The 18,522-nt window shown below is 39.5% G+C and overlaps 2 protein-coding genes across 4 annotated transcripts; one reads left to right on the forward strand and one right to left on the reverse strand.

Annotated features, from left to right (window-relative positions):
- Nucleotides 1-401: 401 nt before the first annotated feature.
- ptges3a (prostaglandin E synthase 3a (cytosolic)) lies at nt 402-4,297 on the reverse strand. Its single transcript, XM_085146515.1, has 8 exons — nt 4,133-4,297; nt 3,194-3,307; nt 3,028-3,097; nt 2,841-2,939; nt 2,201-2,290; nt 2,054-2,110; nt 1,914-1,941; nt 402-1,354 (listed from the first exon to the last, which is right to left on the reverse strand). Coding segments are annotated over exons 1-8 (480 nt in total). The 5' UTR covers nt 4,135-4,297; the 3' UTR covers nt 402-1,334.
- An 8,463-nt stretch (nt 4,298-12,760) lies between these two features.
- Nucleotides 12,761-18,214, forward strand: dtx3 (deltex E3 ubiquitin ligase 3). Of its 3 annotated transcripts, XM_085146014.1 has the most exons (5): nt 12,761-13,250; nt 13,463-13,503; nt 13,959-14,761; nt 15,576-15,793; nt 15,934-18,214. In XM_085146014.1, exons 2-5 carry the CDS (start codon nt 13,491-13,493, stop codon nt 16,007-16,009), a joined length of 1,110 nt encoding a protein of 369 aa, XP_085002140.1. In that variant the 5' UTR covers nt 12,761-13,250; nt 13,463-13,490; the 3' UTR covers nt 16,010-18,214. The 3 variants fall into 3 exon arrangements, with proteins under 3 accessions (XP_085002140.1, XP_085002142.1, XP_085002141.1); XM_085146016.1 differs by lacking the exon at nt 13,463-13,503; XM_085146015.1 differs by lacking the exon at nt 12,761-13,250 and having other exon boundaries at nt 13,321-13,503.
- The last annotated feature ends 308 nt before the right edge of the window (nt 18,215-18,522 follow it).

Genomic DNA, 18,522 nt, shown 5'->3' on the forward strand with positions numbered 1-18,522 from the left:
ATATAAAAATTTTTCAGAGTTCTTTTTAATGCAGTACTTACAGATCCACATGGACTTTTAATTGCTGCAAATCTCTTAGCACTGACCCTTAAAAGACCCCTTCCTTATGAAGCTCAATTTAAGAACTATGGTATGTTTGCAGTCTTTGTTCTGCGTGAAAATACTTTTGAAGAGCAAATTGGAGTAACTTGATACAATTCTTCGAGCTTTGCCATCGCTCCAGCAAAAACAAAACCTATTGAGAACTTTGTTCTTAAAAGGAAAGCTTTATAATATGCTGACTCACACGGCAAAAGTCTCAATATTAATGAAGCTGAACTTGCATATTAGTGCAGTCTTCCATCATTTACAATGGAACTGTTAGGAAGGCAAGACTATGGCCACTATGGGCAAGAGAACAATTACAGTGACCAGTAAAGTTTATTAGAAATTAATAGCCAAACTCCCACAATATAAGACAAAGAAAGAATTCAACACATGTTGAATCAAACAAACCTCCAATCATAGTTCTGTTGTATATGATAAACATTTATAATCTATACGGGATTAAACCATTTGTGTGACTTTGTTAACTACACATCTCTGCCGTCACCTCGGAATATCTGTAAAAAAAATTAATTTTGATGATTCATATAACAGCATAAAGAAACTCATCTTTGCTAAGGCATGACTACGTGGAACAACAGCAGCACTCCACTACCATAACCTCAACACGAGCTGTTAAGTTGCACAAGCATGTTTATTTTAAATGCTGAAACATATTTTTAAAAAAAGTTATTGTTAAATATTCGTAGATGTTGGCATACATTTGAAAAACCCATTACAAGCAGAACTCCTGCCTCTTAAATTAACAAAGAAAATATGTGCAATTTACAATACAAACATTAAAGGGGAAAATCTGTTATTAAAAAATCTACTTTTTTGGAAAATAGGCATTTTTGAGGTTTTTTTTTCTTTTCATTAGAAATCACAACGTTTAATACATAACCTGACATCGGCAAAAAAAGGAAAAAAAGAAGAGACGGAGAGAAGTTGTAAGACATCAGTACATCCCATAACATCATCATTTAAGTCAATGAACAATAACATTTTCATTTGAACAGAATTGTCCATGCAAAACAAAACAGCAAAGCACAGCACTGTATGTTGCTATGGATTTCTGTGCATGTCTCCATCCAACAGTCACTCCCTGCCACTCCCTTCAGGGGTGTCGCTTTGGAAACTGCGTCGAGATTAGGTTCTTCTTCAACGTGGATGCCAACTCATGCCTAGTCTCCCTCTTCAACAAACTTAGAACTCACTTTGTTAACTACTGAGGTGGCATCCATATTCAACTACTCAAGATCAGGCATTTCTGAAAGAGAAAGTTAAAAACATGATCTAAGTATGAAATTTGATTTTTATGGCTATGGTCATTACAAAAAAAGTCCATGGGCTTTTTGGATAAAGTGGATTGTTAAAGAAACTAATAAACAATTTCTGATATACCAAATGTGTGTTAGTGCTATGAATTATGGGATTTATTTATCATGGTTGCTGTTAATTCTCTTATCATTGCTGTTTTCTAGCTGTTTGAAAAAAAGCGTAACCAGGGACAAGGTCTGCAAATTAGCTGTGGCTGAAAATCTTATGTACATTGCATTAGTTGCATTTTGTTTAAACGCAGCAATCTTAACATGTATTGTCCCTGTTGTATAAAAACAAAAACATTGAATAAATAAAAATGTATTCTATTAAATAAAATCTCATAACTTGTGACTTTTTCCCCCACACGCGTAATTTCTTACTCAAATTATTCCATAATTAATCATCTGTTTTGACACTTTTTCCGCACTGCCAGGCATTTGGGACTCGTGTGATCTAGTGACTACAGATTATAAATCACAACAGAGCCCTTTCAGATCGCTACGTACTTTCATCATCGCTGTCTGCAGACTCATGCTGCAAAAAAAGGAAAAACAATTAAAATTATGTGTAACACCTGTTATATAAAATTTAAATGCCAAATTACAGCTGTACTATAGTTATATAAAAAAACAAACAAATATTATACCTCCTCATCTGCTCCATCTAAATCTGGTAGATCATCCCCACCCATGCTATTCATCATCTGGAGGAAGGTGCAGGACACAAATCAACATGTTAGTTTAACCGAACATAATCAAACAATGAGCAGACTGTGCATGTTTGACATGCTTACCTCTGAGAATTTATCAAAACTTGACAAGTCCTCATCTGAGTCATCTTCCCAGTCTTTCCAATTATTGAAATCCACACTTAGCCAGTTGCACTAAAAGCAAGTAGATTAAAATGTTTTGGTTAGGCAAAGTTTAAAATTCAGTCACTTTATAATTTTGATATTTACTTAGGCATTTTTTTTTAAACAGAACAATGCTGGGGGTAATGTGGAAATGGTTTCAAACTGTTTGTGCAACAGAGAGCTTACGGTTTATACTACAGTCCTTCATAGGACAGATGAAACTGTGGAGTCATTTTATTTTATTTTATTTTATTTTTTAAACAGTAAGTTGCAAGTTGTAAAATACTTAATAAAAGTGCAACCTGATGGAGACGAACCCCTGTCTACTTCCTTTTTCTTAATTCTTTTTATTGAATGAAAGATGAACAACCTGATTCTCCCAAAAATGTCAACCACTTATACCTACTTCCATTTAAAAAAATAAAATTAAAAAAATTACATGCTCCACCTTTCAACTTAAACCCTGATCTTACCTCTTTGAGGGTCAATGTAACAGACAATGTTAACAACAAGGTAATGATGTATACTATGAGATTTTGATGCATTCTGAGTTTTTGTAAATGTTATACTGCTGAGTTACCTTTGCCTTGTCTTTGGTAAGTCTTGGCCATGACTTCCCAGGCTCTGCTTTTCGTAAACAACACAACACAGACCTGTCAGTGCGTCTGTGTTTGGATTCCTGTATATCAGAAGGAGAAACTGGTGAAGGTTTCTAACAATGAAACGCAGGGTCCAACCTGAACTGTCTGCACAAGTTAAAAACTTACTTTAGGGTCAATCTCCCCAAAAAGCTCCACTGCATTCTGGTGTTTGATATCATCTGTTCCACTGACACAGCTGTAAGATGAAATGAAAGACTTTTTTTTTAAAGACACTTTTAGCAAACAAGGTTTTAACAATGTCATCATTTAATATGCTAACAATGCAAATTACCTGAAAGTGAATTTTGACTTGTCAAAGATTACTTGCACATCTTTACTGTCCTCCATGCAAAACTCTATAAAGACAGACTCTCGTCTGTCATACCACTTGGCTGCTGCAGGCTGCCTATACACCAAGAACAAAAATGAAAAATGAACATTAAGACAATCCAAAACAACCAATGCATCTCTCTGATCTCATATTTCCACTGCCTAGTGTGGGCATTATAAGATCATGGCCCACGTGTATAGGGTGCAGTACCCACACACTGTGGAATTGAGAAAGGCGTAACTCATTCATTGAGATTAGCACATAGGCCTCCCAAACGCCCTCTTTATTCGTCCTATACTAATACTTGTTCGCCAATAAAAAGTTTACAATATCTTTTAAGCCAAACTATGCACTTGTTGAGATATATATTTATATCGGAGGTACAATTAGATTATCGCACTTGAAAGGTTTCGGGTAATACTACCATAATCCGCCATTGTTAGATGTGAACCACACTGAGGCCATTGTATCACGGGGTTAAGAGAAGAATGTCTTGCGATCACATTTAAAGTGAAAGCTCGTGTTAGCTTATGTTAGCTTAAAGTGAATTACCCGGAGCGTGACACCATGCTTTTCCACTCTTAGCATTACCCTTGTCATGTTCGTTGACATTAGCATGCTAGCTAACGATGACTGAGCTGTTGTCAGGTCCATAAACAATGCAAGCTCACGTTTAGGAGTTTGAGACAGGATTGTGCAAAAATACAGTAGGTTGATGGAAAGTTGTAGCCTGTGGCGTTAACGAAGAGCTGTGCCTTTTTGTCTCGGCAACAGTGTTAAGTACGGCTGAACTGCTGAGGCTAACTCGTGTGCTAGCTCACTTAGCTAGTATGAGGTGGGTGATCCGCACTAACAAGTAGCTAGTTAGTTACCAGGTAAACACGGTAAATCAAGACTTACATATTCACTGTTTTAGCAATTTAAGCTCCCTCGAAGAACCACGGTATTCACACTGTTGTCTGGCAGTAGTGCCCGGCAAAAATGACTACTGACAACTAAACAGTTAACTCGGGTTTACAACATATGCACTGGTGTCTCTGAAAATATCGCGTGTTTTTCACGTTCTCTCGTGACGTCCGGTATTTGGATCGTGAGCACTGTGTTCGGCAGATCGAAGCCGCCGGAGATTATTCTAGAAAGAGTGTACTCATGGAACCAGAGCAGTGAAAGAGCTCCACCACCTGAATAATGTCGTCCTACCTGATGGCGAGCGAGGACACTTCATACTTTTATGAGTTTTACAACTCGATGAAAGCAGGCTTCCTTGAGTTCTACAGTAATAGAATAACTGGGTCACTATGAAAACGAAATGATTGTTGTAACTGGGCGAGCTGCTCAAGGTGCAAACCAGTGCTTTCACTGTCACTTTAAACTTTACATCAATTACTGCTTTGAGTTCACACGTCGTAGTAGTAGCTGACCATTTCTGGCACAACCATAGACTGTATATAAAAGATGGACATGGCCCATCGTGTATTTAAGGGCCATTTTACACCCTCTGTGTGGTGCTGGCACTGGACTAAGTTGGTCTCACGTCTGCTGTCGGTAGCTGCCATTTCTGTAGGTCATGCGCCTTTTTTTTTTACATGGTACGCTGTGCTGTTGTCACTGCCATACATGCCAACCCTCCTGATTTTTCCCGGAGAATCCAGAATTTCAGTACCCTTCCCGAAAATCTCCCGGAGCCACCATTCTCCCGAATTTCTCCCGATTTTCCACCTGGACAACAAAATTGTAAAACCACTACTACTACTGGAGCTACTTAGTTTTAATATTACTCTTATTACTCTTCCTGGGTCGCAAAATAAACTTTTAACATATTTTCTGGCGAGAATGTAGCTGTGTAAACTCCAAATATCTGAGCCGGCGAGAACAGCGAACTCCCGGCACATCGTTTTCAAACCCCTGCGGTCTTTCGCTACTCAGGCTAAACATGATATGTAAGTCACTTAAATAACTTAAACATGTTATTGTTTGGCTTTTGTCAGTGTTTTAATTGTTCGTGAGTAAATCGGTTTGTCTGAGATTAAAGTTATTAGATTAGATTAGATTAGATTAGATTAGATTAGATTAAATAAAACTTTATTAATCCCTCAGGAGGGTTCCTCCAGGGCTTTTCACACAGCTGAATAAAACAGAAAACGGATTAAACAAAACTGTGAGATGGTCGAGAATTTACGCCAGCGTCCGGTTATATTTTAGATAGCAAGGAGCAGACGGCAGAGTTTCACTCCAACGAGAGAGCTCATGACGTAACTCTGAAGGCTAGACCATCCCATTTCACAGTTGCTCACTTCCAGTCTACCTGGTGGGACCTGGCCCACTTAGACCGCGAAGAGCGGACAATAATAACGGTGACATTTAACTTTATTTTATCCGATAAATAAACACTGTAAAATTCAAGTTTTGTGTATATATATATGTATACTCCCCCCCTCCCCCCCCCCCCCACCCGAATGTCTCCCTAATTCTGAGGTCTCAAGGTTGAACAAAAACTTCAACTGCAATTTTCTTTACTTCTGGTTTTGACTTCTTCTGCTCCTATATCAGTACTGATGTGGAGGTGTTGTCTGAGTGGCTACATGTATCATTCAGGAGAGTACCGTGGTTACCTGTGCTGTAACGGCATAAATAGAAGTGACTCTGTGATAATGTTACCGGCCATGCACGAAGCAACCAATGCACTGGGTATATTGGCGGCAGTTATTTGAGGGTTTTTTTTTAAAATTTCAAGTTATTTTCTTACAAGTTTGAGTTAGTGAGTAAAAAATAACTTGAAACTATATAGAAACTGTATAGCAGTCTAGTAAAATAAATCTCGGGTCCCTTCATATGTGACCTATAGAAGCTTGTTTGTTCAATTGAAAAACAATTGCCATGGATAAGTCAAAAATTTGTGATACTAACTTAAAATCTCAACTTACTAAATCAGAATTGTGAGAATATAACTTAAAATTTGGAGTTATCTCAACATTTTGAGATAACATTAAAGTTAAACTTAGCTCTGCCAATCAGAATGTTTCTTTTTCCCTCACTGGTGTAAACAAGCTTCCATGCAGTGGATTCTCCCTCCTGCTGGTCATTACAAATAATGCAGGGTTTTAGACTGGAAAGCTTCATTCTTATTTTATATGCCTTCATCAAGCGATGAATATAGCATATAGCTGTAAATCCTTAAAGTAGAAAGTGTTCTACAGGCAAAATTGACCTTCCAGTAAAAAAACAAAAACATAAAAGTGAATAAGGGAATAAAAGCTACTCCTTTATTCACAAGGTGTCACTAGGCAGCTCTACATGTTTGATTTGGTAGATTATTTTTTATGCTGATTGACCTTCCTAATGCAGCCCCCACTTAATTTCACTTGCTCGCTTCATTAAGAATGATTGTTTGAGTGCCATCAATTTGCAGCCAATTTTGGTACAGTGCGATTAACGGGGCGCAAACCACCTCTTAGGAGAGGTTCACTGCAAATGCTTTGCTCATGTTAGCAAACGTTGGATAGAAATGGAGTCTTCACACAAAGTACTCCTCCCGTCATGCTACAATACACACAAAAGACTCATACACAAAGTTAAAATATGAGCAATTTTTTTTTTTGAAGGAGTGAATGTAGTGACGCCTATCTTACTACAAAACCGACAAGAAATGGCCGAGATACAGTGGTGGAAACCAAAGCATCTAGCGTCACAGCTTGCTCGATAGATGACTTTCTAGCATTGTCCTCGGCTATGAATCATAGTGAAGCACAGCTTTTTAGGCCCATGGGAATAGAGGGTGTCATATGCACCTGCTACTTCTGTGTTTTACTTCTAGTGGCTTTCTTTGTAAACTAAAGCACTTAAGCTCACAGAAAATCACATGAAAACTGACAGAAGGCCATCGGAGGATGTAATCAGTGGCTAGCTGATGTCACTTTGGGAGCTGCTTCAAGCAGTTGTACTTGAACAGGAGAGGAGAGAGGCAGTATAGCCAGTATCAGGCTTGGCAGCTGCCAGAAAAAACACAAATAGAACAAAAGCCAGTGGATGGAAAGAAGAGGACAACACAGTCAGGACGGAGCCACAGATGACACTGATGATAACGGGTAGAATAACAATGCCTGCAGCTTCTGAATGCGTGTGACAGAAGCAGTGAAGTTAGGTAGTTAATATTTGAAAGGGGAGCTATGTGAATCAGTAATGGTACATTTTGCATGCCTCATGCATTCTGCTGAAGGGTATAGGTCACTGGTGAAAGTACAGTCCTTCATTCACTCCAGCTTATTAAGGAGTGGTAGACTATGAACAGCTGATTCCAAGGAGGGATTGCTGCATGAAGTTTTTACTGAATGTACACTCATTTTTTTTTTTGTGTATTAGACTTTAACAAAAGTAATCTGGTTCTTAGCAGGTCTTAAAATTGGGTAAAAACATTGTCATATAAACAACAAAATATCTCATATTACACTATGTCATTATTTATTTAACAAAAGTTAAGGTAGTGTGTGAAAAAGTAAGCACACTATTACTGTTTCCATAAGAATTAAAAGTGTAAGTAGCAGCTAGGTGCTGTTAATAAATGCACTTGACAAATTGATCACCTTTAAATGTGAGCGCCTCTGTAAAAGCAGAAGTTTGGGGATTTTTCTGGTGTGGAGCATTCACGTGTTTGTTTACACAGTTCTAAGGATGCAAGGTGTCAGCAATGATCTTAAGCAACTGTTGCTTCCCATCAGCCTAGGAGGGGTTATAAGACCATTTTCAAACAATCTAAAGTTCATTATTCTACAGTGTGAAAGATTATTCACAAGTGGAAAACACCCAAGTCAAGTCAAATATTCGAAATCTCGGTGTAATATTTGACTCTTCTCTGGGCCTTGACTCTCATGTAAAATCTTTGTCTCGTTCCTGTTTCTTTCATTTAAGAAACATATCTAAACTACGACATATGGTTTCCTCAGCTGAATTGGAAAAACTCATTCATGCTTTTGTGTCATCACGCTTAGACTACTGTAATTCCCTGTTTACTAGCTTGGATAAATCATCTCTTTCTCGCCTCCAAGCTATACAAAACGCAGCAGCCAGACTACTAACTCGCTCTACCAAGCGTGTTCACATTACTCCCATCTTATATTCTTTACATTGGCTCCCAATAGAGTTTAGAATTCACTTTAAAATTCTTGTTTTAACATACAGAGCACTAAATGGCCAGGCTCCAGATTACTTATCCAAGCTTCTTATAAAATACACTGCTGCTCGTCATCTCCGCTCACAGACTCAGAGTCTCTTAGTTGTTCCCCGTACACTACTGAAGACAAAAGGGGGCGGAGCCTTTCAGTCTGTTGCACCAAGGCTGTGGAACAGTTTACCACTACAATTACGTTTGCTTGACTCTGTGGATTCTTTTAAAAAACAGTTAAAAACTCTTCTGTTCAAACAAGCCTTTTGTTGATCTACATATTTTATATTTTTACATTATTTACATTTGATCTTTTACATTGTATATAATGTTTATTGATTTTACTGTTTATTTTAATATTTGTGTACAGCGCTTTGTGATTGTCTGTCTGTGAAAAGCGCTTAATAAATAAAGTTTACTTACTTACTTACTAAAGTTTACTTACCCAAGACAGTTAACAATCTTCCCAGGAATGGCCGTTCCAGCAACTTCACCTCAAAGTCATATGATGCAATGCTCAGATAAATTGCAGAAACCCCAACTGCTACTCAGACTCTATTTGCAGGTTAAATGTTCACGACAGTACAATTAGAAAAATACGGAGGTTTGCAAAATTACACCTGAATAAACCACAAGACTTCGAGAACAATGTCTTTTGGGCCGGAGAGACCAAAGTGGAGAGGTTTGGCCAAAATGGCCAAAAGCACAATGTTGGGAGAAAACCAAATATAGCATATTAGCACAAACGTCTCATACCAACTTTCAAGCATGGTTGTTGAGGTGCTTTTATTTTGCAACCACACGACCTGCACACCTTACACTCAATAAGGCAACAATGGGGGAGTTCATGGTATACCAAAATGCAAATCTGTCCGCCTGACGGCTAACGTCTTGCCAAAATTCAGTCATGCAACATGCAGCTGCACTACAGAATTTCACTTTGGTTGAAGTCTGGATTTTGACAGAGCCACTAAAGCATCTTGATTATCTTTTTTTTCTCTTTCCCAGCCATGTTGTAGATGTGCTGCTGTGCTTGGACTCATTGTTCTGTTGCATGACCCAATTTTGGGCAAGCTTAAACCACAAACCTCAATGAACTGAAGCAGTATTGTAAAAAGGGGCATAAATTCATCTGTAACTATGCGAGAGACTGAAAAACATCTGACAGTAAACTTCAAGTCATTTCTACCAGCCGTGATCTACAAGGTACTGAGTTCATCTGTGTTTTTCACACAGTGCTTCTGCATGTTGGTATAGTTTTGTTAAATAATGACACAGTATAATATGTCACGGATTGCTGTCTATCTGAAGTTGTCGGTGGGGGCCGACAACTTCAGTTTTGAGGCCCAGATTATTGATGATGAAATGTAAGGGACAGGATGTACTTTATTTTGATAGAGTAGACACTATCAACACTATCAATTCAATATTGCAATTTTTTCATCTACCTAAAGCTACTCCAGCAGCTTTATAACCAACTAATTTTGTGAGTTAATGATTTCTTAAAGAAATGATGATCTAATAATAGTTTGTTGCTTATCTTTCTAGTTTTTCTGCCAGATAATAAGCCATAATTTGTTTTTTGTGAGTTTTAAAGCCAGTTTCTTTGTCTTTTACTGTCCTGATCGCCTTTAATGGCCTGACAAGTATGTTGGCCAAAATGGTTGAATGTGCTTTAGATGTAATTAATGTAAAACAAACAAACAAACAAACAAACAAAACAAAAACGTTATTTTAAAGCTGTGCACAGTAAGATGGTGCACATTATATCTCTGAACAATGTAAACAGTCATAGAGGGTTTTGATTCTTCTTCTTCGGGCTGCTTCCATAATCACCGCATCTCTAGCATCTTATTGTGTCCACTCCTTCACTGCATTCATTAATCTTTTCTGTGGTCTTTGTCTTTTCCTTCTACAAAATAGCCCACCTTCCAAACACACTTCCCCTTCTCTCCTTCTTTTGTCTTAAGCCAACATTAGCACAGTTTTCAGTGTCATTGTTAACCAAGGCTCCAACCAATCCAGTATGGGAATCTCATTCTTGATTTGGCAATGATTTTTATGTCAGATGCTTTCCTGCCACAACCCTCTTCATTTATCCGGGCTTTGGACCAGCACTGGCTTGTGGCCCCCCATGGCTGGGTTTATAGAGGGCTTTGATTACTTTGTCATAATGGTTTGGTAATTCCACTGTAATCTACCATTTATGTATTATTCTTCAGAGCAATAAAGTATCCGTGCCATTCTCCGAGACAATTTTCGTGAAGAAAGCATAAAAATGACATGTGTAATACTAAAAACCCTTTTGAGATGTAATATTCAAAGTGTAGCAGAAATAAAAGGCCAGGTGCACAAATCTTGGAGCTGCCCCAGTCTCAGTGAATAATGACCCATTAGTCACTGTGCTCAAAGGCATGGTGTCTTCAGCAAGATATATTTTAAATATATAAATCTCATCTTGTCTTAAAAAAGAAATTAAAAAGCAAAGACAGTCACTATCGCAGTACGGTTTAAGGGCGATGGTTTTAAGAACTGTTTGCATTACTTTGCTTCATGATGCTCTGTTTCGCTGCTGTAGCAGCAGTTGGACAGTGAACAAAACAAAACCTTCCAACCTCTTTAGATGGTGGTACACCTTGGACGGGCAGCCACTATCGCAGATATTCACCTGAAGCAGTTTGTGGAAATTTAGACAAAGAAGGAAGCAGCTGACATGTTTTTTCTATTTTTTATTTTTTATTAAACTTATATTAGAATTTTTGTTTCACTGAAAGCCTTTTTCGTGAACTGTGCACCGTACATCAGTCTGGAGAAGGATCTTTATGCCCTTGTGTCCACTGTTGTTTTAAGTGGAAGATGAAAACTTACTTCAACTTTTAAATCAACATTTATTTGAAAATGTGAAGTATCGTATTTTATTGAAAGCACACATATCATAATTCATTATTCATTCATACACAAACCTACATAAAGTGAAAAGAAGGCTAGAGACTGTGATATTGTAAAAACACTGTATTTCTTAAGCACATTGCTTGTTCCTTTTTAACAGGGGTGGGAATTAATTAATGAGAAACTGATGCAGAGGGCTGAACCAAAAGGCTATTTTCAGTTCTGCTCAATATTAATTTGATCTCTTTACAAGCTTTTTAGTGCAGACCTCCACAACAGTCCCAGTTTCTCAAGGATCGTATGTATTCCTGTCACACCGGAAAAATCTTTAAAGTCAGAAGTTTACTTGTGATCTGTTTGATTATGATGGAGTCAATGGAGCTATCTATTTCAGAAAGATAGAACGCCAAGAAACAGAACTAATATACAAATTAGCTTAAAAAAAACAAGTAAAATTTATATAAAATAAGAGAAATGTCAAAGGGCTCACTTTTATTGGTTAATAATATTGAGCTGTATTTTATAAGACATATTTAGGCTTAAAGGAAACCTTGATTATCACAGTGAATAGGAAACTGTTGTTTTCTATTCCTGTTCTACGAACAGACGCTGATTGGTGTCTGTAGACTCAATAGCTGTTTAATTGATAAATTGGCAAGAAAGTGTTGTAATGAAAACGAACAGATGTTTAATGTGGTGTATCTCCTCAGTCATCTCTGCAAGCAGTGAGTTGCCTTATCTCTTCCTCTCTGTGAGGGCTAATAATTCCTTTAACAGGCTCTGTGTTGCTGCCTCATTAAGGACAGAGTGAATTCATGACAGGATGATGGCGGATTACTGTCACTTCCCATTAATGCAACCCTGATCTCAGATCTTGGTTATTGTTCAGAAAAATTATAAACACAGGCAAGTAAAAGAAAAACGTGTAACCTTATTATAAGCATAAGAGAAGGGATTTTTTTAAATTAATGCTTTGATATTGGTAATAAAATAGCTGCTCTAATAAGCACATTAATAGATATGATCTATTTGCCATTTCTTCTCGTAGATAAAAAAAATATAAACAAATGAAGGATGGCTCAAGACTTTTGCATTGTTTAGTAACCACAGGATGAATAGTAAATGATGACCATGTTCCAAATAATATATTGTTACTGGTGCATATGCTTACTACATTGTTTTCTAACTCTGTGTTAGCCCTGGCAACGTGTCCAGTGTGCATTCGTACCCTATCCTCCCCCAAGACCCTAAACTGGATAAGATATCCAGTTAGATTAGATAGATAAGTAGACAGATATCAGTATTGTTATTTGTAGTATATAGAACATTCTAAACTGTGACATTAATAAATAAAATATCACATAGAAGCTGTCATGCTCCATGTATTCTTCTGTTATCATAAAAGCTGATAATCATGACATTACAGAATGAATCACATTATTAAACACACACACACACAATTTGTCAGCCAATCATGTCAGCTTAGTGACGAGCTTCCTGGTCACATTTTCTCGTAGGTCCTAGTTTCCTTAATAATGTTTGCTGCCACGCGCTAAACAGAAAGGGCACGGTTACATTAGAAAGCTCAGACACACGCGGGCAGAATGAAGAGGAGAAACAAATTATCTGACTGTAAAAGGCGGACACACGGCTAGTGTGCTCGGAGCCAGATAAGAAGAGCAACTACAAATGCTATTTACTCTGTGTTACGCCAAGGACGTATGAGGAAGGCAAACACAGGCGTGACTGACAAGAGGAGGCGCAGGGTTTGGGAAACGTCCGTTTTAAATCCTTCAGAGATGTGAATCATGTCTTGACTACAAACAGATTAGCTTAACTGCAGCACTACGTCAGCTATAACAACAACAATAACTAATAACTACAACAACACAGGCCTCCTCCGATGGAGCTCAGTGCTCTTTAATCCAGCCAGAAACCTCCCTGACAGGCAGCGACGAGCTACGGCAAAGGGTGAGGTGTCGAAGTGATCGAGGTGGAGGGGTTGGTGTGGTGGAGACACTTAGGCTAGCTAAATGTTCAAGCTAAATGTGTGCGAGGCTAAGCTAATGTTGCGATATCGCTGCTGCCGCGGTGGAGAATGCCTCCGTGTAAATATCGGCGAGCAGCTGTGATTACGTGTATTCCAGTGCTTCAGTCTCTTCCTCTCTTTCTCTGTTCAACAGGACGCTTTATTCGCGATTGAAGGAATTTATGGGATCACAAGGTAACCCTTTCACAAAACAAGTGTCACTCTCAAGTGTTTTTGTTGCGTGTGGCCCCCGCTGTCAGTGAGCTTTCCCCCCCCCCCTCGTGTTGTCGCGCGTGTGACGGGATTAAGTTTCCCTTGTTTACAGTCTGAATTTGGGAACAGCTGATACGTCTTCAGCAGTGCCGCTGAATGTGTTTCTGTTATGTGTTTCTTTCTGAATCCGCTGCAAATAGACGTAGATTAATTTCTCATGCACAGATACACTGCAGGCAAAACACAGCGAGTGCTATGGTGGTTTTATGTGCGCCTAAATTATATAGAAAAGCACAAAACAGCACAGGTGAAAAGACTCCTGTGGCGACGTCTCATTAAAAGATGAATGCTTATGAAAAAGCGTGGTGCAACACTTTTTGTTTGAACTTGCTTCTGCTGCTCAAACACTGATGACTTTCATGTGCCTCTCTGTGCAGTTTCCTCTGATGAGATGAGTGTGAGTGCTGGCCAGGGCAGTGATGAGGTGCTGGTTTCACAGGCAGTGTGGGATTACCTGACTGCAGCTGGGCGGCCCTGGCTCATTGACTTCCAGCACAAGCAGGGGATGAGTGCTGGTATCATTAGGCGAGGAGAGAGGGGGGGCTGCTGTGCTGTTCGGCTGCAGCCGGTGGATGGCTCGAGGAGCGTCGGGGCTGGTGTGATGGATGGACCCATCTCCAGCGAGACGCGAAAAGCTTTCATTGACTTATGCCGTTGTGCCCGCAAAGAAATGAGCAAACAGGAGGGGGGATCCAAGAGGAAGAGGGCTCTGCTGCCCTGTGTGGGAGTCCTGGAGCAGAACGGCGAGGGGAGCCTGCTCCAGCCTCCACCTCCCCAGCCTCGGCGCTCCCAGAGACAGCAGCAGAGGTTAAAGAAGCCTGTTGACGAGGAGGCGTGCGTCATGCTCCACGAGGCTGCCCAGAGGAAAGATGTGGACTCCAGCATGGCTTCCCACGGTGAAACCGAGGACAGTAATACATGCTCGATCTGCATGGGGGACATAGTGGAGAAGACGACCCTGGAAAAATGTGGCCATTCTTTCTGTCGCTGTTGCCTGGATCAAGCCTTTAAAGTGAAGAAAGCGTGTCCCGTCTGTCGGCTCGTGTATGGGCAGCTGATTGGGAATCAGCCTGCCAACGGCTCGATGATTGTAGAGCGAGATCCTGATCTGGAGCTTCCTGGCCATGAAGGCTATGGGTGTATCTGCATCATCTACAGCTTCCCTCCTGGCTTACAGTCGGTGAGTAGATGCGGACAGTAGATGCAACTCAGGGGGAAAAGTTTTAGTAATCATTTTTGTGTGTGTAAAGAAATCTGTTGGACTTATAATTCAGATTGTTAAACATTGTTAATCATTAGAATTCCAGTGAATAATTAAGAATAGGAGTGTATTTATGTAAGAGAGCATAAAATAAACCATATTGCACATATGATGACAGTCTCTCTCCTCAGTTTGATGCGTATATTTACTCTTTCTGTCATGACTGATGTCTCGCTGTTTGACTTTAATGACCTTTAATGTAGCCACAAATTTACAGTTTCCAGAGGGAAGTTCATTAACCTTAAAAGGTTATTCTAAGGTTGCAGGATAATCTACATAATAAGGGTCATAATCTCTCCAAACCCTGTCACGCTAGATTGTATTCAGCTTTTCTGTGTCTTACTGTGTAAACGTCAAACTTGAGCTGAGAAAACATGAAAGTTGGTTTCCACACAGTAGGAAATTTAAACAGGTGTCGGAATTCCCCTGAAAAAATAATCTGCACATTTGTGGGGTTTCCCTTCCCAGGAAACAGACACCAAGTAGAAGGGGTAGAATATGCCACAGGTGACTTATCTCTTATCAAATTAAGGTTTAAGATTGTCTGATTGTCTGAAAACTGTCAAAATTACAAAGTAGCTGTAATAGATTATATAAAAAACACATTCCTGCTGTGTCAAATATGGCTAAAAATACAAGACCTGGATGTGTAGCAGTGCCCCAGAACTGAGGCATTTGAGTGTTTAAAGCCTTTTATGCGTTTATAAGCTCATCACACTTTAACTCTTAACAGCCAGAACATCCCAACCCGGGTGTGCGGTACCCAGGAACAGACCGCGTGGCCTACCTCCCTGACAGCCCTGAGGGGAACCGTGTGCTGGGCCTGCTACGCCGGGCCTTTGAACAGCGCCTTATCTTCACCATCGGTACCTCCATGACTACGGGCATGCAAAACGTCATCACCTGGAATGACATTCACCACAAGACCTCAATATGGGGCGGGCCCCGCTGGTATGTACTCACTTTCAGCTGCAGGTGAACAGCTAGTGACGCATCTTATCCATGTTCTTGACAGAGAAGTGCTGTCAGTTGTTGCCACTATTACTTGAACTCATACCGGCGCAGTGATTCCTTTTTATTCCTTCTTACAGTTTCGGCTATCCTGACCCCACGTACTTGGTGCGAGTGACAGAGGAGCTCAGAGAGAAGGGCATCACTGCGGACTGATGGCAGGAAAGTGACAGGCTCTTCCGGGATTTTGTAGGACTTTCTGATTGTCCTTGCGGTGGACATGACTCAGCTCCAGGTTTTGCTCTTGAGACTGCCCGTCTCTTAAAAGATGACTGAAGACAAAGACCTCAGCAAACAGGAGTCTAATGCTGCAGCAGAGCCCATATCATTCCACTAGTTCACTTCCTCAGTTTGCTCATTTTCAGTTTATCCCAGTGCCACACGTGGAAGAAAACACTCGGGAATGCAGTGCATCCTTGTATTACAGCTTTCACTGTTGGCAGCAGGGACTGATATGTGACGCACATATTTAAGAGCATTGTGATTTGTTAGAATTCATGGTACTTAATATTGTTTAGGAAATCTTAAGTTTAATGTTAACGTTTATGTTATATTAATGTGTATTTCTTCTCTGGGGATCATCTTATTTCTTATAATCTTATCATATAAGCAGACATTTTGTTGAATTGCCCCCCCTCCCCCCCAGAAATGTTTGTTGAGTTGTTACTAATTCCAGGTTATAAAGTCAGTACATGGCTCATGTCGCAAGGATAGCACTGCTTCTATAAACTGAATTGATTTTCTGAAGATGTTGCAATCTAAAGCACTCACAGGCACTTTGGTAAGGAAGTATGTTTTTCACTTAAGTAGAAATAATGGTTTTTGCTTCCTCTTTTGAGAGTGCTCGGGGCAAACCCCTGCAAAGTGGCTACAAGGTGATGTCAATTGCTTCATTCGTGTGTCTTCTTCGCCCTTCATCCATTTTCGCTTTAACAGGAAGAATGTTCAATGATGTCTCATAGCAGCACCTTTTTAACTTGCATTTGGACTTCCCACTGGGTTTTTCCCCATTGGTCACGCTGGTTATTTCAAGATGTCTCCCAAGTGTTGAACCCATTACATCAGTTGTAAGTAATGTGCTACTCTGATTACCAGATTTATGACGATGTCAAATATCAAGGGCATATAGACCAGTTAAACCAAATCATAGGCACAAAAGCTCTTTAAATATCCACGCCTCTGTTCCTGTCAAACTGGGAGGTTTGCCTGCTAATCTTCTCATTTAAAATGAGGTAACTGTTTTCAATTAATTTATCTAAATAAGTACTCTAAAATACACGGTGGAGAGAGGAAAAAAGAAATTGCGCGAGAACAATAATTCTAATTTAGGCTGGGATATTGATCTCATTTTGTTGTGCCTTTCTTACATTGATTTTTTGATTTTAAAAAAAAATCAAGCATGATGTTCCTGATAAGTTTGGGCTTATTTTGATGTTATTTAATAGGTAAGCGGCATTATGTTTGTAGCTATACTATCTGGCTTTCAGTGCAAATGCTAAACAGCTCATGAAGATATGTATACTAACGCTAATAATGTTATTAGCTTCACCATAAACATTCTTGTACTCCAAATGCTGGAAAACCCCTCAGAACCGATCAGTCTATATGTGTGAAAGTGATTTGCTAAGTGCAGTAACTTGCTTGGCTAGCGGCCACTTTAGTTAATTTGGTCAGATCCGTTCATCAGATACTTTCATTTTGTTGTCATTCCCTTTATTTTAGTTAAGGGACCAACTGAGATATTTTTGGGACACAGGATTGTAGTTTACTAAAGCTACTGTGCAAACATTTCTATGCATTACACAACTAAGGAGGAGCCCGAGGAGAGGCGATGAGTGTGAGGAGTGACATGTATTACACATTGATTGTGAAGGAAACGTTTGAGTTATGCTTTTCTAATTGTGTTGACTCTTGTACTTTGTTCAAAATAATGTGCTTTACATTTTAATACTTGAATAAAGAGTTATGTTTGGATATTCACTGTCGACCCTAAATAAAAAAGATGCGTCATAGGCAACTTGATCTCAAGCTAGTGATGATTTGTTAGGCACGAGTCCAGATTACTGCCTCTCATCATGCTTGTTATAGAAGAAATCTTTCACAACCCCTGGATACCAAACTTCTATCCTCTTTATACCATCTAATGCAGCGGTCTCCAACCTTTTTTGCGCCACGGACCGGTTTATGCCGGATAATATTTTCACGGACCGGCCTTTAAGGTGTCGCGGATAAATACAACAAAATAAAACTAGTACCGGTACCGAAAAAAAGAAGATTTATTCATAACACACGTGAAAAGACCAAGGAAAACCGAGTAAACGATAAAAACAATAACAAAATAACGCTGAAAACCGATAAAAACCCTGAAAACTATACATTTCACACCTGAGCCTCTACTCTCGCGGCCCGGCACCAAACGACTCACGGAACGGTACCAGTCCGAGGCCAGGGGGTTGGGGACCGCTGGTCTAATGCACAACACCACTGCTTTAAAAACACTTCTACAAATTGATTGGCTACTTTTTCAGTTGTGCTTGTTTGAATATTGAACTTCACCGTAGTGAAGTTGAACATGTACACAGTCCTCAGTGAAAAACACTTGTAGGTATCCTGTCATTTCCCAAATAAGAACCGCAGTTTACAAGAAGAGAAGCACAATGGTTATACCA

Source organism: Neolamprologus multifasciatus, chromosome 20, assembly GCF_963576455.1.
Source record: "Neolamprologus multifasciatus chromosome 20, fNeoMul1.2, whole genome shotgun sequence".
Lineage (NCBI taxonomy): Eukaryota > Metazoa > Chordata > Actinopteri > Cichliformes > Cichlidae > Neolamprologus > Neolamprologus multifasciatus.